We start from the raw sequence: 25,593 nt of genomic DNA, 5'->3' as shown, positions 1-25,593 counted from the left end.
TTGGTCCGAGATAGTAGTAGGATGGTGAGAAGTACTTGAATTTTGGATAGCTTTTGAAGGAGAGCCAATAGAATTTGCTGATTAAAAATGTGTGGGGTATGAGAGAAGGTGAGACATTAAGGACAGCAGTAAGGTCAGAGGAAGGGGAGAATGGAGAACCAATTCAACACATTTCATCATGGATTTCACAATTCTTGTTTTGCAAGTAGAACACATATCAACTCTAGGTAGTCAAGTCTGACCAAATGGTCAAAGGGTATTTAACCTAGAGGTGTGTAGAGTTACTAATCTGTTATATCACTAAAAAGTTTAAGGTTCAACATTCAAACCCCAGATCTCATTGAACTTAGACAACTCACAGGGCAAAATTAATGTATTTACTATCTCACTTGAATAGAATTATTCCTAGAGAGAGGCGGAGCTGGAGGTAGGAGCATCCCCCCAACTACACTGGAAAGCAAGAAACCATGTAAGCCCAGGACCAGTGCTGGCTTGGAGGCGGGGGCACCAAGCTGTTGGCCACCACCCGAGATGAGGTCCAGGGCATTACCCTGCATGCACTCTCCTGTCTGAGCTTTGGGCTGAGCCTTCTGGGAATGGAACCCTTTCCCAAGTCCTTGTGCCCAATAAATCCTACTTATTCTTCAGCACCCAGCCTCAGAATTCAGCACCGCAGGACGCAGTTCCATAACACTTCCTCTGGTGAGTCAGAGTGAGTATTTTAGTCTTTCAGGTCCTGTTCCAACCTCCTGATTTCTAGTTTCCTTACACACAAAATTCGGAACCTCAAGCTTCTTTCATCTCTGTGATTTCATGATTCTGTGGTTGGACTTTGAGGGGAGAAGTTACCCCATTCACTCTTCTCTTACTGCTTTGAACAAACCACTATTATTGTACTGACCACATGGCTTTGTAGCTAGGTGATTTATTTTCTCTTTTGACTTCCCCATCAAATGTCCCAAGGGCAAGGACCAAGTGTAATTCAAGTTTTGAATCCTAGCCCCTGAAGTGGAGCCTGCACACGGTAGCTACGTAATAATCATTTGTTGAATCCGTAGACGTTTTCAAACCATGGACATCCCAGCCCTAGCAAGGAGGGGTGTCAAACCCAAAAACACATGCAGCATGACCATTGTTTCCCTCACTCACTACCTTGGATGAATGGTCTTCAGCTCTGGCTGAACGTCTGCACGGCCTGGGGAACTTTAAATGGTAGCTTTTCACAGTCCCTCACCAGACCAGTTAAATCAGAATCTTTAGGGACAGGACCGTGGCATCAGAACTTTTAAAAGATGCTGAGATAATTCCCATTGCAGTCAGGGTTGAGGATCATAGACGCTTCCCATGCTGAGATTTTAGTATCTCCTCCTTTTCTTGATACCTCTGCGGTCGCCACGGATCAACGAAATACAGCTCTATGTCTGTGTGCCTGGGATATAGCTCAAGGTTCCATCTTTTCCCAATGGCGCACACAAAACGTTCTTCCTTGTTCTGGTTTTGCATCTGTTGATGTTTTCCACAGAGCCTGGCCCTTATTTTTGGATCCAAGCTGCAGCCTGGTTTTTCATTTCTGGCTTCTAGTGTATTGCTAATGAGCATCTGGCCCGAGTTAACAAATACGATAACAACTTAGCCTTTTCTTTTTTACTTTGATTACCTCTTCTTGCAAGAATCAGTAATACCACCCCAGCTCTGGGGAAGGGGGAGGTGGAGGGGGTGTTTTCACACCTGCACTTTAATAAAAGAGCTTGAAAAAGCAATGAAAGTAGGTAAGGAAATGGTAAAGGCCATGAGTAAAAATGAGCTTTCAGACAGGTAAAATGCAAGCAGTATTCCCATTTACGGGCAACTCTGCAAGACCTGAAGCATTCCATATATTTTGTAGATGAGGAAGTGGAGTGGGAGAGAAGTGTCTTTCCATAGTTGGTTAGTTGTAGGGTCTCCAAGGCCACAGTCTCTCCCAGCCCCGTGCTGCTTTCTGGTAATGACACCTCCCTCCAGGACCCACCACTGTGCTCCAGAAAAGTGGTGTGCTTAATGTTTGCTCTGAATGCTTGTAATAATACTCTGCTTTCATGAAACTTCCTATGTTCATCCCTCTGCCAAATGCCTCCTCCCCTGAACCTTCCTTGTGATAAGCTTTACACCAGTTTCTGCCCCCAAATTGCCTCATCTGTGAAGAATGGCATACACTTGCCCCCAATTTTCTGAGCCACCTCCATGCTCCCACATTCTCTCAACTCAACCCGAGGACAGGTTTTATTTTAATTTTTATTATTTTTTTTATTATTATGTTAGTCACCATACAGTACATCCCTGGTTTCTGATGTAAAGTTCGATGATTCATTAGTTGAGTATAACACCCAGTGCAACATGCAATACGTGCCCTCCTTACTACTCATCACCAGCGTATCTCATTCCCCCACGCCCCTCCCCTCTGAAGCCCTCTGTTTCTCAGAGTCCATAGTCTCTCATGCTTCATTCCCCCTTCTGATTACCCCCCCTTCTTTATCCCTTTCTTCCCCTACCGATCTTCCTAGTTCTTATGCTCCATAGATGAGAGAAATCATATAATTGTCTTTCTCTGCTTGACTTATTTCACTTAGCATTATCTTCTCCAGTGCCGTCCATGTTGCAGCAAATGTTGAGAACTTGTTCTTTCTGATAGCTGAGTAATATTCCATTGTATATATGGAGCACAACTTCTTAATCCAGTCATCTGTTGAAGGTCATCTCGTCTCCTTCCATGATTTAGTTATTGTGGACAATGCTGCTATGAACATTGGGGTGCATATGGCCCTTCTCTTCACTACGTCTGTATCTTTGGGGTAAATACCCAGTAGTGCAATGGCTGGGTCATAGGGTAGCTCAATTTTTAACTTTTTAAGGGACCTCCACACTGTTTTCCAGAGTGGCTGTACCAACTTGCATTCCCACCAACAATGTGGGAGGGATCCCCTTTCTCCACATCCTCTCCAGCAATTGTTGTTTCTTGCCTTGTCAATTTTTGCCATTCTAACTGGCGTAAGGTGGTATCTTAGTGTGGTTTTGATTTGAATTTCCCTGATGGCTAATGATTTTGAACATTTTTTTCATGTCAAGGACAGGTTTTAACTTGTCTTCCCAGAAGACCTCATGCACAGAGCCATCCTGGGCTTTAAGCTCCCAAACCCTTAAGAGCCCTGGAGTCAAGGTTAAGGGCCGGGCAATAATGAGGTGTGCCTGTTGTTGAAGGAATTCTGGGGCTGGGTATACCAGTGGGCAAAGCAGTGGCAAAGGGGGGGTCAGTCTTAGATTAGGCCAGGTTCGGGTGGGGTTGCCTGGACCTCCCAGAGAAACCTGTGGAGAGTTGAACCCTGAACCTTCTTCTAATGCCTGTGTGTAGCTTTGAAGTTTTGAGGGTTAAATGGCTAGGACTGACATCAGGTTCTTCGTGATCCTTATCAAGAATGTACAAATATTTGATATTTTCCCTCTTTCTTTGATTTAAAGTTTTATATACTTTGGTGTCAAGGAATACTGCTAGCTCCTTTTTGTATTAAGATTTGTTTCAGGGCATGGGGCGCCTGGGTGGTGCAGTCGTTAAGCGTCTGCCTTCAGCTCAGGGCGTGATCCCGGCGTTCCGGGATCAAGCCCCACGTCAGGCTCCTCCACTAGGAGCCTGCTTCTTCCTCTCCCACTCCCCCTGCTTGTGTTCCCTCTCTCGCTGGCTGTCTCTCTCTAATAAATAAATAAATAAATCTTTAAAAAAAAAATTTGTTTCAGGGCAAATCTGCCTGGAACCATTTTGTTTTGTTTCCCCATGCATCTGATCAGTAAGTTTAAAGACAAGGACATGGTGATTCAAGTATTGGAGCCAGGGTGGGGGCATGATGTTTAGCAGAGGCAGCTTGACATTATAAAATCGAACCGTGGCAGTTGACATTATTCAACAGGGGCTGTTGTAAACATATTATAGGAATGAAATTTCACTGCTGTACATCTTCCACCAGGAAACAGTGACCCACTCCTCACATTTAGATGTTAGAATTGGTGATACATAGTAAGAAAACAGGATGGAGGTTCCTAAGAAAGTTAAACACAGATCTACCCTATAACCCAGCAATTGCACTACTAGGTATTTACCCCAAAGATACAAAGATAGTGATCTGAAGGGGCATAGCAGCAATGTCCACCATAACCAAACTATGGAAAGAGCCTGGATGTTCATCGACAGATGAATGGATAAAGAAGACTTGGTATACATATACAACAGAATATTACGCAGCCATCAAAAAATGAAATCTTGCCATTTGCAATGACGTGGATGGAACTAGAGAGTATTATGCTGAGCAAAATAAGTCAATCAGGGAAAGACAACTATCATATAATCTCACTGATATGTGGAATTTAAAAAACCAAACAGAGGAGCAGGGGAGGGGGGAATAAAACAAGATGAAATCAGAGAGGGAGACAAAACCTAAGAGACTCTTAACCATAGCAAACAAACTGAGGATTGCTGGAGGGGAAGGGGATGGAGGGAGGGGTAACTGGGTGATGGACATTAAGGAGGACATGTGATGTAATGAGCACTGGGTGTTGTACACAACTAATGAATCACTGAACTCTACCTCTGAAACTAATGACATACTATATGTTAATTAACTGAATTAAAATAAAATAAAAAAATAAATTCATGGCTGAAGCTCCTTAAGTTTCCCTACGTAGATGTGATTCCCAAATTGACTGATTTAGCACCTTGAGCCTATTATGAAAAGTAAAAATAAAGCCAAAAAGATTCTTAGATGAATTTTTTTCTCAGCATATTTTAATTTTGTGCCCACACTATTGAAATAAATATCATAATTTTTATAACCAGAAGCATTTTTTAAAAAATCATTATTACTTCACTGGGAAATCCACCTATAAACAAGGGTTTCAATAAATTATAGCTCTGCCTACTTCTTGAATATGAAAAAGAGGCAGTGTTCATATTTTGTTAGCACTCTGTATTAACTTTCTTGGTTAAAATTCCTCATTCCCCATATTTTTTCATATTGATAATTACATGCTGAAAAGATTTCTTCCAGTGAAGTTTCCAGGGCACTTATAGCCACCATGCATCATTCATATGCCTTATTCATTTTGTTCTTTGGAAGAACTCCTGTAAGAGATGTACAGACTAGTTACTGTAGGTGAAATAAAATGGGACACCAGGGCTAAATGACAATCGCTGTTTTGTTTTTGTTTTAAACAAATTAAAGTGTTTTCAATATCTTCTTTTAAAATAGGATCTGCTGTTAAAATTGAAAGTCTTTTCTTTCTTTTTTTTTTTTTCTGTGAACTCCTAGCACAGGACCTGGAACATAGTATACACTCAAAAAAATATATATATATATATATATCCAAAAAATATATATATATATATATATATATATATATTTTTTTGATTTATCTTTTGCCTATCCACAGAAGTTACTATGAATGAGAACTCTCTAGAAAACACTGCAGTCAAGAAGTCTGAAAGTTGTGACCTCCTTTATGTTTTCTCTTAGCTCTTAAAAGTTCATATCAAATCTTTATCTTTGTGTACAGATATATTTTTTTGGTGGTTCAGTGAATTCTTGTCTCCCCAAACAGTAAAAGTTTTGAATAACTCTGGTGTACCTGTACATAAAAACCACTGGGTGTGTTCATAGGACTATCAGGATATGCTAGGAAATAAATTTTAATTCCATGGCGAGGCAAAGAAACTTTTAGTGAAAACAAGATGAGGGTAATATATTGTAATAGAGAATGAAAAATATTTCATGACAGTCTTCAAATTTTCCCTGTTGGACTTTGAGCCTAATGATTTTATAGTATTAAATATTACTAATGAATGTAGGAATGCAACATGATCCACATATTGTTTGACTACCGAGTTTTTGAAATGTAGAGAAATTAAAACTGAGGAAATATATAAGGGATAATTTAGGAAAAATCTAAAGATCAAAAAGTCCTCAACCCCAATTTACACTCAAATTAACCCAGTTCCATAGATTTATGGATTTACATATAAAAATTAGCTTATTTTATCTATGCTTGATGGTTACAGAGTGTTAATGATTTCAGCTTTTTTTTTTTTTTTCATCAACCTATAACATTCTTTTCCTAAGGGAAAACTTATAGCTGTATCAAGTGGATGGGGTATTTGTGCATCTCCCATAGAACAACGCATGGAAGTTTTTTAATGCACTATTTCTAAGTGACAGAGAGCTTCCCTTTGCAGAAATTACATACAGAGATGCATCATGTTAAAGACGAAAATGAAGCGATACTAAGTCAAAAGCATATTGATATATTTGTAATCTTGGGAGATCCTATTTAATCCAATCTCTACATAGAGTCATTCTCCTTTGAAATGGCATTTTATACTATACTGAAAAAGTAATTAGGGTATGGGAGAAGCCTGATCCGGACACTGATGTGCCCAGCCAGGCTTTGGCTTTGGGGTAATGGTAGCATAACCACATAGTTCCAATTTTACAGGAATGGAAGGAAACTTCCTAAGACACTGTATGAAAAGTTACCTAGAAATTTAGGTAACCAGAGATATCAAAGAATATAAAAGTAATATTTCTGTGTCAACAATAGTTTGGATTATTCTCTAACATAGAAGACAGGCCTTCTTGATACATTTTCAAAACTACTAACATTTTCAAAACTAGGATAATCTCTGTCTCTCAAGAGACCATATAAAACATGGTACATAGGAGGGGCTTATTAAGTGTTTAATGACTAAATGAATTCAAGAACCGTGGACAAGAAATGATCAGCATAGAAGTAATGTTCAATAAACTTCTTTATTGCCTGCTGATCTTCTTTTCATTAATTCCTTGCTTGGAAACAAATTAGTCTACATGACTCCATCTATGGCCTTTGTGAGTTAGTCGTCTGGTTATCCACTAATCACTTCTCTGGTATGTATATGAAAGAACATTCCAGAAGGGGTTGGGAGGTTGGCATGAATCTGGGAATCATTATGGTAGAATAACACCTGCATTTGCCCTCTTAAAGCACTGATAGTCTCTTTTTACTCCTGCTAGCACCAGGAGCCCTGGTTTCAGGAAATAGGGAGAGTGTTCCCAGAAGAAACTCCCGGGGGAGCAAACATATCTACCTGGTGACTCTCTATCTTTGATCATTTTGTGATTAGTCAAGAACCTTAATCACAAAATGATCACTCTGTGATCTGAGTTTATTTGCTGGAATATTTGAGCCAGGATCTGAGCCCAGGCATTATGGCTCCACAGCCCACGCTCTTAATGATTTTAACAGCGTATATCAAGTGTCTAGTACAGCACTACAAACACAACAGATGCTCACTAAGTGTTACTTTCCTTCTTATCTGCCAAAGAGATAATATCTGAAGCACCAAAAGTTCCATAAGAAGATAAATGACTTTTCCAGAGACTGCAGTGAAAGCCAAAGTCAACCTTAGAATGTGTCAGTTCTAACAGTATACCTATCTTAACAAAGCTCAGGAAAGTTTATTATTTACTTTCAATTATTCTGAAGTGACCCATGAAGAATGGTGAATAGACTAAACATTAAAAAAATGCCACAAAATTCTGAATTTTAATTGGGGACTAAAGGTAAATGGAAAATACCACACCTGGCACTTGCTTTTTGCGTTGGGCGCGAGAAGTGGCAGCCGCCCTGCTCTCTGGCTGTATCTTCTGCACACAGCCTGGGAAGTGAAATTTCTCGGGTCCTAAAAGCTTCCACGCTAAAGGCAGCCGCCTGATGAGCAAATAACTTGGACTGTGAGCCAGGACCTCCTCAACTGTTCAGTAGAGTTCAGAGCTCCTTGTCCAGGCCAGTGATCCTCAACTTTGGTCCAATGAATAGGACCACTTGGGAGTTGATGCCCTGCTACTCCCCAGAGAGTCTGGTTCAGTTGGTCTGAGGAAGAGCCCAGGCACAGATATTTTTTAAAAACTCCCATGTGACTATCATGGCCACCACAGTCGAAAACTGGTCCAGTTGGGACATCACTGGAATGGACTCGATCCCTCTACAAGATCCCAGTACGACATTAAGTGCTGGGCCCAGAGAGTGTGGAACAACTCAACAAAGAAGGCCAAAGGTGGCCTTGATCCCAAACTCGAGACTGTAATGTCCTGCAGGGTTTTTAGCCCTGACCAAATAAAGGGTTACAGACTATTCTTTCAAGATTCTCTCTTTGGTGCTTTGCCCTTCGTTTTATTAGTACTATTAACCTTGTGCAAAAATCCCAGTGGCAGTAAATGACTGTAGCAAAAATAGCTTAGTGGAAATAAAAAACGGGTGGAATAAAAAAGAGCATCAGCAGTCTTGTTTTCTGGGACAAGATGACAAGGGCCACCAATCCTGATGGAGCAGGGTGCAAGTGAGACACATCAGTTTGATGGGGTCAAGGTGGAATTTCTCCCACTGGTGCCGTGTAGAATGATTAATTCAATATGGAGATCTAAAAGCTTACCAGAAGCCCAGGCAGAGATAGGCTACTGGGTCATTATACCATTCCTGCATATTTTATTAAGTGTAGACAACTCTTGATTTCCCTTTAATAGGTTTTCATGCTGATGGAACCCATATTCAAGCAGAAATAAAAAATTCATTCCAAAGACAAACATAAACACATTTTCAATTTTCTCCCTCACTGTTCCCAGCAGAGGTAATGGAGAATCCACTGTCTTCTTCATATGGCTCAGTGGGGCAACTGGAAACTAACACCGCAGCCACTGATCCATCTGACTAAAATGCCAAGGCTTCTTAAAGTTACACTGATATAGGGACCATATACATTTAGCACACCTTGGATATTGCAAACTCCCAAGTATAAACCTCAACTTAAAAAAATGTATGCATGACAGGCCGTGACTATTAGATGAAACAGTAGAAAATGTTGATGGAGTGGCAACAGAAGACCACAAAGGTGCCATGAGATACAGAACTGAACTTGCACACAAGAGAACTCGGGTGGAGGTGTGCCTTGTTCATAGTCCAAATATATATAATAAAGAACTGGTGATTAGTCTTCCTGTGCTAGAATTTCTCACTCTTGCAGATCCTGTGCAGTTACCTTTCACCACACACTCTGTCCTTAAAGTCTTTACTTTCTTCCAGTCCATCTGTCTTCAATTCCTTCCTTGACCTGGAAGGTTAGGATGGTCAAATGACGTGATTCATCATTTCGAAAATTTTCTTACCCTGTTCTCAACTCCACTGCCTCCCTGTTCCTTCACTGCGACTACCTGGCAAAAACCCCCACCAGGATCAATCTGTCTGGGTGCTTATCACCCATAACCAAGATGTGGAGCCATGCTGGAGAAAATCACAGAATACAGAAATGGATGCATTGTCAATTCTCGGTCTATAGTAACTGTGCGTAGAGCCCACCAGTGCTCTGGTTTCTAATCATTTTTCTCCACTGTTTGGATTTCAAAGATGCCCTACTTTTCTCAACCTCAGGCCCCACTTCCTCTTCCTCCAACAACAGCAGATAATCACGCTTCCTGCTTCACAGAGAACATAAAAGCAGACAAACTATAATCCCCTCTGCTTCTTGCTCCCGAGCCCAGCAACCTGCCCATTACAGATCCAGTTGATGTCCTGCCCATTTCCTGGTGACCTACAGCTGCCTGAGGACTTCCTGCGGTATGCAGACACCCCATCTCCTTCACCCTCAGCTAGTGTGTCCTCGACATTGGCTCCGGAGTTCAGGGACCATACGCTAAGATAATACCCGTCCTTTTCCCTTCTCTTCCTGTCACTGTGGAAGAGGGGTCCTTCTATCCAAGACTTGTTTCTCCACGGATCCTCTGGGTCCTATCCCCTTGCTCTTTCTTAGGGCCCTCAGTCCACCAATTATCACCTCTCGTTACTGTATCTTTCCTTTGCCTGAATTTTGCTTTGTTTATTGAATGTGAATTTCACACCACCACTTCACTTCCCTTTTGTTCAAATTTGTCTGATTTTTACTCACCTATTTATTTACCATTTTTCTTTTTTTTAAAGATTTTATTTATTTATTTGACAGAGAGAGAGAGAGAGAGACCCCTGGAGAGGGAACACAAGAAGGGGCAGAGGGAGAGGGAGAAGCAGGATTCCTGCTGAGCAGGGAGCCCAATGCGGGGCTCAAGCCCAGGCTCCTGGGATCATGACCTGAGCCGAAGGCAGACGCCTAACAACTGAACCACCCAGATGCCCCTATTTTCCATTTCTTTTTGTCCTTTAACATAAAGAACATATCTAGAAACTAGCACTTTTTAAAACCCCATCTCTAAAACTTTGTAATTTGTTATGCTGACACCTAGAGTAGGTCATTTTCTCGTATTTTATTTTTTGCCTTTAAAAACATTTCCTTTTGTATTTTCATTACCCATCTTTCACTAATTTGGTCAAGCCTCATTTACTCACAATTTCCATATGTATTCTGTACAGGCTCTCTGTATATGCACACAGTATGATGAACTGGGCTCACAGTTAGTGAGCAATTAACTGATTGTTACATTTAATCTTCTGTAAAAGCAAGAACATTTGAGTCCCGTGCAGTCTCTCTCCTTGCTTCTATTCCCAGTCCTCTCTAATTTGCTGTCTGCTGTGACCACTGTGACCAGAATGAACTTCCTAAAATGCATCTGGCCAAGTGACTCCCCATCACAAAACAGATCAATTCCAAGCTTTGTGGCATGGCCTCTAGTTTTCTTCTTGATTTCCCAGAGTCCTCTCTCATCATTTTCTCTCCCCTAGAGTTCTTCTCCAGGCCAAGCTAATTTGGACTTCCATGGCTCTCCTCCTGAATTTATCACTTCATTTAGGAAGTATTTATTGAGGCCCCATCATTTCCCTAGAACCATGCCAGATGGTGGGGTCAAAACGGCAAATGATAATATGGTCTCTGTTTCCTGGAGCCCCCAGCGCAATCCATGAACGCGAGAATGAACGAGAAGAGTGCCTGACTCCGTGCTTGCCGGGGATGATCAAATCTGTCATGGTTCCTGGCCCCCTAAGAGCTCATACACTAAGGCACAGGTGGGGTCTGAGGCAGCAGACTCACCAGCAAGGCCGCAGCAGCCTACCGCCCCTCCCAGGAAGGTGCTGAAAGGGAGGGGGACTGCTTGGCTCGTCCCACTTCACCCAGGCAGTGATGTGAGGGGTGACAAAGTCAGACAGAGAGCCACTTCCAGAACTGTCTCAGGACCAGTCCTGTCTCCTCTCTTCAGCCAGCCGGCAGTTACAAGTACCGGCTGAGGCTGAGCGGGCTGCACTTTCTGCCCAGTCAGGGCCGAGGGAAAGGGCAGCATAGAGCAGCAGGCGGACCCTTGGGAGGGGAGGAGAGGGAGCGACTGAGAAGAAAAATGACGAAGTCCCACAGAAACCTTGCCTCCAGTCACCAGAAGCAGGGCTCTGCTAGCACAGCTGACGCTCGTTTCCTTCCGCACAGCCTGAAGAGAGCCCCGTGGCCAGACTGTCAGCTCTAATTCAGCTACTGCTCATTACCTCATCACCCATTTTCTATAATGACTCGTTGGGTAGCCTCTTCCTCCTGTCTGAATTAGCTGTCAGGTAGAAAATGAGCATTGACGGTATTCTCTGCTTTGCTCTCGTGGAGGTTCTCCTTTGCATATTTTCATCATCCGGGTGTTAGGATGAAGCCTTTCTTTGTAAGTGAGCCTGGGGCTCACTGATCCTCCAACATTTGGGGGGGAAATGTAACGGAGAGTGTACTAAAAGACAAAGTTACATATTTCCCCTCCAGAGGAGAGTTCTGGTGATCAGGCAAACTGAGGTAGCAAGAAGTCCGTGTGAGCTAAGCCTCCAACTCTGAGCATACCTCACACTGTAGAAAAGGCTGAGAGAATTTTAATTTTCAACCTTGGCACCGAAGACCTAGAAAAAGCTCAGATAAGCTAAAATGGGGGGGAAGGGTCTTCAGGCTCCAGGGATATGTCCTTAACTCAAAGCAGGGGAATGTGGAGCTTTTTTGGCAAGAGCACTTTAAATTTCCTTTGGGAATCTGAATTCTGTGGTTGAGGTAGATTTAAATCCTTCCACAGCTTCAGGGTAGGTTCTTGATTGACTGAATTCCTTCAGTAATTGGTTCAGCAATGGATATACAAGCTAGTCAGGGTCAGTAAGATACGAGGCTGGGAGCTGCTGCAGCCATCTTGCTACTCTGAGGGCAGCCTGAGAATGAAACCTCCCACTGCTGGATTTCATACTCTGATCGCTGCATCAAGCCAGAAGTGTCTACTCTCCATGTGAGTCTGGAAGTTTCTGCTTGGGCTTAAGCTGATGTTTTCACTTTGCTCTGGCTGGGATTTCTGTTCACTTACTCAAGAAGGTTTTGGATTGATTCACACTCAACATCTGTAAAAAGAACTGGGATTTTATTCCTGATTTCAACCAGCTGAGGCCTCTAAGGCATAGGTATGAATCTCCACACATTTCCCCTCCATGTGTTGACCCATAGCTGGTCACCCCTCAGGCATTCATGCCGCCGTCCCAGAGGTGGTTCCCCATAGCCCTGCACGCTCTTAACTTGAGCACCCCATTTCACAGGAGGACAGCACCCCAACTGATTCCTTAGTTTTTTAGCCTCATGATTAAAGGAACTCAGCTGTGTTGCTGATTGAAACTAAGAAACTCTCTCAAACTTCCATTTGGGCTTTTATGTCGTCTAGCTTTAAGAAAATAATCTTAGGACTGTAATCTTTGTAAAGTTAGTGTGCAGGGCAAAGTGCAGGGAAACGCTCTGAAGAGACTTGCATGTACACAGGTGTGCCTCAGGCAGACTTCTTCTCTGAGCCCAGGAGCTGTGGGCAGGACTTTATGACATCTTTAGGGCAATACGCGCAGGAGGGAGAGGCAGGACTTAGGAGCTTCGTGCAGGCACCCAAGCGAAAACAAAATGCTGCTCTCAGTTGCATTCTTACTTTGAAATCTCTTCTAGGGAAAGCACGCTGGATCATGGGCCACGAGACGTGGATTCTGGTCTCCATTTTGTCTGTGCAGCTGACTGCCTACCCTAACTCGAGAGTGATTCCAGGAGCCATTCAGACTCTCACATTTTCTGGTTCTAAAGTAGAGTGAAGGCGTTTTCACCGAGATGCCACCCTGGAGCCACGCTGAACTTGATCACTGCCCACATCAAGACTGAGAGAGGTCGAAGGAGCTTTCCATGCCTGGTCCAGCCGTTCAGTTCTCCAGGAGGAGGCTGGAAGCCGAAGAGGCAGCGGGCAATCAGGCGGCTGGTGGAAGGCCAGAGGCAGGAGATGCGGGCTCTGCTGTCTCTACCATTGGCCTCGGACAAGACATTTCCCCTCTTCTGGCCTCTCTTTTTCTCATTTGTATAGGGGGTGGTGACTGCAGGGACTAATTCCCCCTCTCAAGTGTGAGACCGTGTGCATATATAAACTATCCGTTCATCAAACTGCCCCCGTCTGGGTCTCTGGAGGACCTTCTCTCCCCTGCTACCTGGTCGTTGTACAACTACTGGCTTCATTTTAGAATCACGGGTTAGCAAGGGAGGGCTGCTCATCCTCTCACAGCTGCACTGCGGGAGACGAAGGGCGTGTGCGCGGGGGTGTGCAGGGGTGCTAGGGACCCTTCTTTCTCTTCCCCAGCTTTCCGCTGGCCGTGGCTCTGACAACACGTGGAACATCAGGCAGCTGTTCGCCCAGGCTGGCTGTAGCTTAGCTCCTAACACACTCGAGGAGGGACAGCGAAGGCCCACGGCCAGTGGTCACTGGCACTTTGGAGTGCAGCCAGGTCGTCAGCAACGCTGGAGGATTTAATTCATGAAAGCAGGAAACGAGGAAGCAAGATTTTAAAACAATCTTGTAAAAATACAAATGTCTGTTCAGGTTTAATGTGTATGCACCATGGCGATTATTCAAGGTAGATGTTCCAGGAAAGGTGACAAGCCTAAAATTCTCCAGTTCTGTTTAATATTCATGCAGTATTTAAATTTTGTGGGTATTTTGGTCTTCAGATAATTCACTCTGTATTATGCAGAAAACTGGTAAACTCTCTAAGGGAAGACATTGTACTTTTTAAACGGTTTCTCAAGTGTCTTGGAGGCACTTCATAAATACTTGTTGTCATGTCGTTATGATGATAGGTGAAGTGGCTAGTTTACACTGGCCTTGGCAACAAGAAGGAGACTCACGAAGGGTGTCGCAAAAATAATATCATCCATGTTAAATATTTAATGTCATGTTCTCCTAGTGTCAAAATATTTAGTTCCGTAAGAGCATCTCTGAGGCAGAGGGAGACGAGCCAGGAGTACATTCTGCATATACGCAACACATTAAAAAAGAAGCCCACACAGTTTATTCCTATGATGCATTGCTTTTGCTCGGGAAGCTTCCCTCGATTAGGGAAGGGCATAAGGCAAGCCTCATAGCCCCAGTGGCAGGTGCTGAATGGAGGGGAAGTGAGCGCAATCTGCTTGCGCTGGGAGCTTTCCACTCCGGAGAACCCTGGGGCCAGTCCCCAGCGAGGCAGAGCTTCCTCCTTGAGCCTCCTAGATGCCTCGGGCCAGCTCCAGGGGCTGGCGGAAGATGATCATCGAGGCTGGCTCGCAGGTAGCAGTTCATACAAGTCTCCACCTCCTTCTACCTGGTTGAAGCAATGGCTTCTAACCCTGTCACCACCTCAGAATCACCAGGGCAGCCTTTTAGAAACACCTACATTTGGAGTGGGCCTTGGGAACTTCTTATTCAAGAGGTCTGGATGGAGCCTGGTTACCTGCATTTTTATTTTTATTTCTTTAAAGATTATTTGTTAGAGAGAGAGCGGGGGATGGGTCAGAGAAAGAGAAGCCCAAGCAGACTCCCCGCCGAGCTCAGAGCCCAATGCAACGTGGGACTGGATTTCAGGACCCTGAGATCATGACCCTAGCCCAAATCAAGAGTCAGACCCTTAGCTGACGGAACCATCGAGGCGCCCCTGGTTACCTGCATTTTTAAAAGCAGAGGTAATCCTGATGCGTAGCCAGAGCTGAGAAGAAACACATCTTGAGAGCCTCAGTGTAGGCTAAGGTGATACGTATTTTACTCTACGACTTCATTCCTTCAAGAATGAAGTGTTAACGGCTGCTAAAGAAGGCTGCCCTGCCCAGGAGTTCCGGCCTCAAGCCTTCTGTAAAACAGGGCCCTGGAGGCATGCATGGGTGTTCCTTCTTCTCCCTGCTCAAACCCACACCAAACCCTCTCTGGTAGCACTGTATACAATGCCCTTCCTGCCCAGAGAACAGCCCAGACCTCCTTTGGGATGATGGTATTCTATCTCAGCTTCATGAGCACGTGACCACACATCCCTTCATCTGGGCTCCCCCCCGCCCCCCCCCCCCGCCATATCGTGTGTACCTTCCTGGAAATATCTGCTCGGCTTGCCACATGCACCTATGTGATGTTTTAAAAAACTAGCAAAATGCTTTTATTAGTCTGGGTTCTCGAGAGAAACAGAATCTTATAATTTTTAAATATAATTCCTTATTCTAGATCTTCTTATATGTAAATATAGATTTTATATTTAATTATAATATGTATTTTAAAATAGAATATAAAATCTATATTTATATATAGATTTGTTATATATAAAAATATACATGCATGTACTTATATACATAAAGAGATTAAAGAGATTTATTATAAGGAACCGGTGCCCATCACTGGGAAGGCTGAGAAGTCCCAAGGTCTGCCATCTGCAAGCTGGAGACCAAGAGAACTCATATGTAGATTCAGTCCAAGTCTGAAGGCCTGAGAACCAGAAGAGCCCATGGTTTAAGTTGTAGTCCAAAAGCCAGAAGACTTGAGAGCAGAGAAAAAAGGGTATTTCCATTCAAATCTAAAAGTCAAAGGAGTCTGACATCCCAGCTCAAAGCAGTCAGGCGGAAGGACTTCCGTCTTAATCCGAGAGGGTCTGCCTTTTTATCCTAGTCTAGCCTTCAACTGATTGAATGAGGACCACTCACCCACATTAGCGAGAACACTCAGCTTTACCGCGTCTACCAATTCAAATGTTAATCCCATCCCAAAGCACCCTCAGGACACTCCCAGAATAATGTTTGACTAAATATCCAGGTACCCTGTGGCCCAAGTCAAGTAAACAAGGAAAATTAATCATCACGTATGTGCCTTTCTTGTTGCAAACATCTTACCTGGAGGGAAGCATGTCCCTCCCAGAGTGAACAGGACAGGGTAAAGTCAGCCTCTTTCAAACACCTGTAGGAGCGGCTGCCCACTGTGGTGTGTCACCTCCCATGGCACGAATCAGGCAGGCGTCCGGCTGCTAATGTGAGACCTTGCGGGGTAACTCGGTGTGGGCAAATAGCCCTCCTAACTGCAGGAGGGAGAGCCCTGCGGATTCGGCCCCGAGCCCCACCCTAGCCTGGACTCCGCCTCATGGTGGATGCAGTAGACCCCCTGGTCCCTAACCCACTCTGGAGACAATTGGTGATGTTGGACCAGTTTCTGTGTCCTCTCCCCACTTCCCACCTCCCACCTCCACTTGGCCTTCGCTGTGTCTGCATTGATATGAAGCTGGGGGAAAAAAAAACCAAGAACTAGGCTGGCTGGGCCCCAGCTATTCATGATTTCTAACTTCACCTGGATCTTCACTAGGACTCCATGTGCCTTTGCCATTCCTTAGCCATTGACCCACCTAGCCTGTCATTCATTCAATAAATATTATCGAGTGCCTACTACTTGCCAGATACTGTGTTCTGCTAAAAGTACAATAGGTGTGTAGAAAAAAAAGTTGGTCTCTGCTCTCAGGGAGCATACAGCCTGGCACGCTCTACCAGCCAGGTGCCCTAATACCTGCCCAAATAGCTCAGTCCTCAGGTGACCTCAATGGTAAGCATGGGTTTGCTGTTGCTATTAGTTCCTAGGTCCCTATTTCCAGCCAAGAGCTCTCTCCAGCGCTCCCCGTGCCTGCTAGATCTCTGAAGCCAGAAGTTGACGGGCTCCATGGTCATCGCCCCCAAAACACTCCTGCTTCTTTGAGCCCTCCTTCCTTTCACTGGCCCCCCTGCATTTCTTCCTTCTGAGATTTTAGCTCGTCCCCCACTGATGCCCCATCCAGGAACCTAGGCACCCTCCTCTGCTCATTCTGTATCCCTAGGTTGCCAAGTCCTGCTTGTTCCTCCTCCCAGATAATCACCTCCTTCCTGCAGATCCTTAACGCCTCATGCACTATCTCCTCACTGCCTGCTTCCTAATGCAGCTCCCTGTCTCCGGTCTCAACCCTTTCCCTCCATCTAGCCTTCACAGAGCTGTCAGAAACAAGTCTGCTGCGTTTGATGATGTCCTGCTCCTGATCCACGTATTGAAATCTGGGGGAAGCTGGGGGGGGGGGGGCGGCGGTTAGGGAACGATCTATCCTTCCTCCTTAATTTCACAGCAAACCTAAAACTGCTCTGAAAGATAAAGTCATTTATGACATATGATATTAAAAATGCATTTATATTAAAAATATAAATTTACTTTAAAAATGTACACCAAAATTTTTAAATGTAGTAAAAATTTTATGTTTCCATTTATGTTTAGAAAAAGTGGAGCTCCCTTGGTAGGAGCTGTGGTGCTGGAAGGAAGAGGGTGCTGTGAGGTGGGTAAGCCCTGTCTGTGCCTAACTCCTGAGCGCTCCCTTTGGACCTGGGGACCTCAGGACTTGGAGGAACACCAGAGACCTAGAAGGTGCAAGCTAAGTGCCTTAGCAAGGCAAACAAGGGCTCTCATGATCAGGCCTGGCTTTCCTTCCAGGCGCATTCCTGGCGGTGTCGGGACACCTTGCATTCACAATACTCTACACACACCCTCGAGTTTCCCCCAGCACCTCCTACTCCCTGCAGTCTCCCAGGCGCATGTCGCTCCCTCTATCTGGAACCCCTCACCCTCTCTCTCCATTTGATGACTTCGAGTCTCAAATCAAGCAGCACGTTCCCTGTGAAGTTGTCCCAAGTTCTTCAGGAGACTCTCCTCACGCTTGGTTCATCTTGTATTCTCCACTATGGGATGTGCGAGATGCAGTGTCTGTTCCCACATGCCGAACGCCCACTACCCTGTGAACAATTTGAGAGCAGAATCCTTGCTGCTTTCATCTCGGTATCCCCTGTAACCAGCAAAAGGCCTAGCTTCCCAAATGTTTGCTGAGAATGAATGAATGAACAAACGAATGAATGAATACACTACTCTTTCTGTCTTAGAAGATGATCCCACATCCCAGTAGATGATTTGCAGTCACTCTTTGGTGGATTCTTTTTTCCCATAAGTTTCTTTGACTTTGGGGCTTGATAGCAGTGGTCAGTGTATTTACAAGCCAGGCCGGCCACAGCAACCCATAGGTGGGTTTGGCCGCTAATCCCCCCTGCTCCCCAACTTTTGCTAGTTGGTCCCATGTCCCTTCAGAAGTATCTTCAGTGTATCCTCAAGTTATTTCACCTTTCTGTTCCCATTTAAAAATGCTTTTAGTTTCCCGAAAGGAAGATTGTCAGGGCAAGAAGTTCCCAGTCTGTCCTTCTCTGGTAGAGCAGAAAGTCGGATTGTTAACTTCAACTATGACTTTTCGAGTATTTCAGTAAAAGACATCTGTAATGGTGTGATTGCTTGGTACATTTGTTTTATATTGTAAATATTTTATTTATTTATTTGAGAGAGAGAGAGCACAAGCAGGGTTAGGGGCTGAGAGAGAGGGAGAAGCAGGGTCCCCGCTGCTCGATCCCAGGACCCCGACATCACAACCTGAGCCAAAGGCAGATGCTTAACCCACTGAGCCACACAGGTGCCCTACTTAGTACATTTAATACTTAATTTCCAAACCCTTTGTTGAACGTGGGCTATACCTGAGCTGACGTCCTAAGCCCAAAGCAGTAAACGTGGCTCCACCTGGATTTGATAGCTGGGGTCTGCACAGATTACCTAAGGCTGGTGTGTTATTCCTTCCTATGATGCTTTTCATCTCCTCTGACTTACAGAGGCAGCTCAGAAAGTTCTCAAAAAATGCTTATTCAACCAAGCTTTGTTACCTATTTTGAATGAAGTCAGTCAAGCCCGCGAACTTCTTGTTTCCTCCTATTTTTCACACAATGTCTTGTCACAGGTGTTCAGGCTCTCAGAAAAATGTGAAGTTCAAATCAGGACTTGTTACCCCTGAATGAAAGTTTTGTTTCAAAGTTCACCAAAATACCTACAGCACGCACGCACGTGTGCACGCGCCCCCACACACACTAGGTTTTTAAAAAACTGCAGTCCTCTCTCTGGAGACTCACTCACATGTGGGACTTCACAGACACCTGAATTTTTTATAGCTTTTAGGGCTTTTGCTTGAGTTTTCTATGTACTTTTGACTAAATTATTTTCTGCCATAGATACTATGAGATAATTGGTCTATGATTTTTCACTGTATTTCTTAATTTATATTTTCTTAAATTACTCTATTTCTTTAAAAATTTTTTAAAGATTTATTTATTTTAGAGAGAAAAAGAGAGCACGAGTGAGGGGCAGAGGGAGAGAATATCTCAAGCAGACTCTGTGCTGAGTGCAGAGTCCAATCAGGGCTCGATCTCACAACCCCAAGATCACGACCTAAGCTGAAACCAAGAGGTAGACACTTAACCAACTGCACCACCCAGGTGTCCCTGCTCTATTTCCTAATTTAAATTTATAGGTACTTTCTTTCAATAATAAATAGTGAATAATCGTTTACCATAAAGCACATTCTCAAAAAAACTAAGGTCAGACTGTCTCTGATAATGAACGTCCAGAGTCTCTCAAATATAAGTCAATGGTAACAAGATCAGAGCCATACATTAAGCAAAGGCTACACTCCCTTATACTTATGGTGAATGAAGACCACCTTCAGCTCCCAAATCTTACCATTCGGGAGAGTAAGAAAAACTCAGGCATCAATAGCCTTCAATATCTTTGAAATATAGTGAAAGGCGGCACCATTCGTTGCTACTACTTTTGATTCATTCACTACTGTCCCTTCCCTTGTCTCCACACTTTCACTCAATAGGAGTCAAGAAATCCTCCTCCCAGCCCTTCCCCAGTGCCTGTCCACTGCTCTGACTCCCACATCATCAGGCCCACGAGTTACAGTCACTTAACCACCCCTAGTTGTTCTCTCTCATGCTTTGAAAATTTTTAGCTCTGGCTCAGGGTCTCTCTCTTCAATATTAGTTGGTTTTTTTTTTTTTAAGGAGTTTATTTATTTATATGAGAGAGAGTGAGTGAACAACAAGGAGAACTGGAGAGGGAGAGGGGGAGGGAGAGGCAGACTCCCCATTGAGTGTGGAGCCCGAGGTGGGCTCGATCCCAGGACCCTGAAATCATGACCTGAGCTGACATCAAGAGTCAGCCACCTAACTGACTGAGTCACCCCAGGTGCCCCTTCACTATTAGTTTTGTCATACTTTTTAGTGATTTCAGTGACCCTGAAGATAATCCTTCCCTGCACTTTTCTCTCTCAGTTTCTTGACCTCCACCTCTCAACTGATCTCGTCTTCAACACAACCTCAGCCACCCTCTGCCAATGGACACACCTTAGACACACCACCCAACACCAAATGCCCAAAACCTCAATTTCAAGCATTCCCCTTTCTAAGTACCACTTTCTATCCTTCAATCTTACTGTCTCTACTGCTCTTATTCCAACAATCCTTTGGTCCCTCTGTTTGCATGATTCATCAATCCTACCCATTTCCTACTGTCCTTCCACCTCCTCATTTTACTTATGGTTCATTTTTCTGGCTCTAGTCCTCATTTTCCTCTCTGCTCAGTTTAAACTCTGAGGTCCACCATTATAATCACCCCTTTCCCTAAACTCTCAGCTTCTTGGCTTCTCTTTTTCTTTTCTTTTCTTTTTTTTTTTTTTAAAGATTTTATTTGTTTATTTGACAGAGAGAGAGACAGCCAGTGAAGAGAGGGAACACAAGCAGGGGGAGTGGGAGAGGAAGAAGCAGGCCCCCAGTGGAGCAGGGAGCCTGATGCGGGGCTCGATCCCAGGACCCTGGTATCACGCTCTGAGCCGAAGGCGGACGCTTAACGACTGAGCCACCCAGGCGCCCCTTGGCTTCTCTTTTTCATCATATGCCCTTGAAGAACCCCATCTGCACAGCTGAACATGGCCGCAGGAAAAACACCCAGCCGTGGAGATGGTCTCACTTTCAATGTACGAGCATGAATCTCAAGCAGATCCGTAATGCTGTCTGACCACTCTGATGCATCCCTCAGTCTATTCACTCTTCTGCTCTCCTGGATATCCTCTTTCTCATCCAACTTTCAACACCTCCTTCCCCTCCTCACTAACAGCTAATGACCTTGCTCCTAATTTCCACTGAGAATATAGAAGCAATAGAAAAGAATTTCTACGAGTTACCATCACCCAGTCAACTCACCTACCAGCCTCAAAGCCCAAGTACTTGGCCTGCTTTCATGTCACTCTCCTTGTGTCCTCAAGAAATCATTCTAGGTATCTTTCTGTCTTCTCCTACATCATTTTTTTCCTTCTCAATAGGATTTCCTCATCAGCATATAGATATGCTGTAATTTCTTCTATGTGTAAAAGCACCCTCTCTGACTGTGCCTGCCTATTCAGCTGTCCCTCCATTCTCTGCGTCCTTTTATAGAAATAGTCATTAAAAGAGCAGCCACCAGCTATTCTCTTGAACCCAATATGCTCTCTTGAACCCACTCTAATCATGCATGAGCTCTCTACCCCCCCAAAATGATCTTTTCAAAGTCATCAATGACCTCCCTGCTGCTACACAATCAATTTTTGACCCTCATCTTGCTTGACCTATAAGACACATTTAATAGGGTTGGTCACTCCATCCTCCTATAAATATTTTCTTCACCTGGATTCCAGGGCTCCACATTCTCCTGCCTCTCTGCCTAGCACACTGCTTCTTTTTTCTTTATTGGCTCTTGCTCATTTGCCTGATTTCTTAATGTTGGACTTTCCAGGTCTCAGACCATGTGCTCCCATTTTTTGTCTGTACTCACCCCCACAGTGTTCTCATCCAGTTTTGTGGCTTAAACAGCATCTACATGTTGAGGACTTTCAAGTCATTATGCACCTCACCCACATCTCTCTTCTAAAGTTGAGATTCATATACCCATTTACCTGTTTGACCTCTTTTTTTTTTAATATTTTATTTATTTATTTGACAGAGAGAGAGAGAGAGACAGCCAGTGAGAGAGGGAACACAGACAGGGGGAGTGGGAGAGGAAGAAGCAGGCTCCCTGCGGAGGAGCCTGATGTGGGGCTCGATCCCAGAATGCCAGGATCACGCCCTGAACCGAAGGCAGACGCTTAACGACTGAGCCACCCAGGCGCCCCGTTTGACCTTTTTGTCTTGGACCTCTAACAGGTATCTGAAACTTAAGACATCCAAAAATCAATCTCCTTATCTCCCCCTTCCTAAATCTCTCCTTCTTCATTCTTCCACATCTCATTTACTGGCAACTCCATCCTTTCTGCTGTTTAAGCAAAAAATCCCCCAGTCATCTGTGCCTCTTCTCTTTTGCCTTCCATTCCATGCAGAATCAAAGAACCTGCCAGTTTTTATCTTCAAATCAGAGCCATAATCTGAGGACTTGTCATCACCACCTCAGCTAACATCATGGTCTAGACTCTCTTAGGTTACAGGAATAGTGCTCGTGGTGTCAAAGGGCCCAAACACCAAGGCTGCTTTTTCCCATACCTGGGGGAAATCTGGAAGGCTTACACCTCCCCAAGTCTCATGCTCAGATTTCACCTTTTCAGACACATTCTCATGCTGTTACCATTGCCATCTCTAGTCTTCTTTAAATAGTTACATCTTCTAGGAGGAAATATTTATATTTCTTTCTATATAATTTATATGTATGTGTGTATCACTTTGTCCTGGGAGTATTTAAGGTATATTATAAAAGTATATAAAATACACAACAGTATAGAAAAATAAATGAGAAAATTAGGCAAAGGGAAAATAAGGATAGAAAAAAAATTCAGATGAAGCTACAGGTGAGGTGAGCATCCAAAAGCATACGATGGGGTTCCTTGCATTTGCTACACCCGAGTAACACATAAATGTCTTCCTCTACGGTGTGCTTTCATAGATTTATTTCCACTTGATGGGCCCCATAAGGCATCATGAGCACAGTGGCTCTTTGGGAGGGAGAGGGAGAGGGCGGTGTTGGGAGGAAAGGCTCAGAACGAGAAGCGGGCCAGCGCTGGTCAGGAAGTCCCTCCTCACCTGAGACTGGGTCTCAATCTGATGCCAATCACTCCCTTGGTGTTCTTCCCAGTCTCCCACCTCCCAGTCCACCCCCACATGATACCCCTGGTACTTACCAAGACCCAAGCAAGAAACTCTGAGTCCTGATTTTCCAAGATTCCTAGAATAAAAATAAAGCAGCATATGGTTATGACTTTCTCAGGTGAAACTACACACGTTTAACTCTGAGGACCATATCTCACTTCTGACATGGCTCTTGACTAGAGTCATGGGAGAGGCAGAGCTGCAGGTGCAGGTGCGTGGTCTTGGGAAGCGTCTTTCCTCGCCGCTTGGGCACCGGGAGGCTCGGAATGTGCTCAGGTGCAGCACAAGATGAAAGTGTCCCCCACGAAATGCAGCCTGCCAGCCCTGAATGATCTTTACTAATCTGTTTTCAAAATTTATTTTCTCTTTCTAGAATGCAAGTTCCTTGAGGGCAAAATCTGTATTCTATTTGTCAACCAATGATTCCTTATTTATTTATTATTCATCCACAGAGCCTGACACACAGTAGATCCTTAATAAGTATTTGTTGGCCGAGTAACTAACAAACTGACTTGTAAAACAGAATATTATTATGGATGGTTGGGGATTATTATAAGAATAAACTCAAAATGATCCTTTAGGCTGTTTAAACTATATGACAGACAACCTTTGACTTGCAGTGGGGCTTTGTCCTGAGAAATCCAGCCTAAGTTGAAAATATCCTAAGTTGAAAATGCATTTAATTCACATAACCACCGAACACCATAGCTTAGCCGAGCCCACCTTCAACGTGCTCGGAACACTTGTATTAGCCAACAATTGGGCAAAATCATCTAACACAAAGCCTATTTTATAATAAGATGTTGAATATCTCATGCAATTTATTGACTACTATACTGAAAGTAAAGAAAAAAAAGAATGGTTGAATGGTCTAGAGTGGTTGTAAGCATTATTGGCTGTTTATCCTCTAGATGGTGGGGCTGCCTGGGAGCCGTGGTCTCCTGCCCAGCATCATGAGAGAGTATCCTACCATACATATTGCTGGCTCGGGAAAAGAACCAGATTCAAAGTTTGAAGTATGGTTTCTACTGAATGCACATGGCTTCCCCACCATCACGAAGTCAAAAGACCTTAAGTCAAAACATCAGAAGTAGGGGACTGTCATATTACTTTTTATAAAAGCCTACATAAAATTGCCACAAGAAGGTCAGATAGTCCTTTTGTAATGATTATTTTTTCCCTCATCGATCCCATGCTTTTCACCCCTGAAAGCTTATCGAGAAGAGGAAATATATTTCCACTCTCTAAATAGGGAGAGAACTAGGGGCTCTAGTCTACATTGTAAGGTATTCTGTGGAGACCGACACCCACCCCACTTTCCTGCCATCTGCCTCACAGCTGTCAGAGAAGAGATCAAATTCTCAGAGAGAGAAGGCCTCCTAGAATTCTGTAGGGGTCTCATGTGAGAAGGTGAAGCTTAAGTAATTGAAACATGGTAGAAAAGTGCATCTTTACTCTCTGATCAGATGCTCTTATGAGAACACAATGTTCCCCCCTGCTTCTACCCCAAGCAAAACAGCACAAACTTTTCCAACTGCCTCACAGCTCAGTTCTTACAGGTGCTCTCTCAATGCTTCCACAGTCTGGCATCTTTAGAGGTAGTAACTAGAGTGCTCTCATTTTTGCATCTGTTTCTTCCCTCTGTCTATAAAATGCCACCCATGCAACGCATTTAGTTTCACAGCATTGTCCAAAGTGCATCACATTGCAAAAAGGTGAAAGATGCAGGTTTCTGACCTATTGTTGAAATTAGCCAGGTAACCTTGGAGAAATCACTTCCTTCCTCTGGGATTTAACTTCTTCACTAGTAAGATGAGCTATTCATTCCTGGGCCATTCATCTAGCATCACGTCTGTGGGACTGGAACATGATAATGTATGCTAAGGTGTCACACAGCAAACACATGCAAAGCATAATTATTTTGGGTGCTTTCTGACTCTGCTCCGCCTCTCACAGACCTAGTGCTACATTTTCCCATTTGAAGGGGGTTAAGTTCACCTGGAAGGAAACTATGGCATAAAAGAATGTGTGGAAAATATTTTTTTTTATTTTTTTTTAATTTATTTATTCGACAGAGATAGAGACAGCCAGCGAGAGAGGGAACACAAGCAGGGGGAGTGGGAGAGGAAGAGGCAGGCTTCCAGCGGAGGAGCCTGATGTGGGGCTCGATCCCATAACGCCGGGATCACGCCCTGAGCCGAAGGCAGACGCTTAACCGCTGCGCCACCCAGGTGCCCCGTGTGGAAAATATTTTTTTTTTTTTAAGATTTTAT

General features: G+C 44.0%; 1 protein-coding gene across 6 annotated transcripts in view; it reads right to left on the bottom strand.

Moving 5' to 3' along the window:
• KCNAB1 (potassium voltage-gated channel subfamily A regulatory beta subunit 1) overlaps nucleotides 1-25,593 on the bottom strand; it is a 385,175-nt gene that overhangs the window by 90,641 nt on the left and 268,941 nt on the right. For all 6 annotated transcript variants that reach the window (XM_087870304.1, XM_087870305.1, XM_045812023.2 and 3 more), the window contains exon 2: nucleotides 23,353-23,396. In XM_087870304.1, the coding sequence (XP_087726430.1) occupies nucleotides 23,353-23,396 (44 nt within the window). The remainder of the gene's footprint in view (nucleotides 1-23,352; nucleotides 23,397-25,593) is intronic.

The sequence above is a fragment of the Ursus americanus genome, chromosome 20 (genome assembly GCF_024610735.1).
Source record: "Ursus americanus isolate L20-20 chromosome 20, mUrsAme1.1.p, whole genome shotgun sequence".
Lineage (NCBI taxonomy): Eukaryota > Metazoa > Chordata > Mammalia > Carnivora > Ursidae > Ursus > Ursus americanus.
The sequence above is the reverse complement of the archived record's forward strand: the minus strand, read 5'-3'. Positions and strand labels throughout refer to the sequence as shown.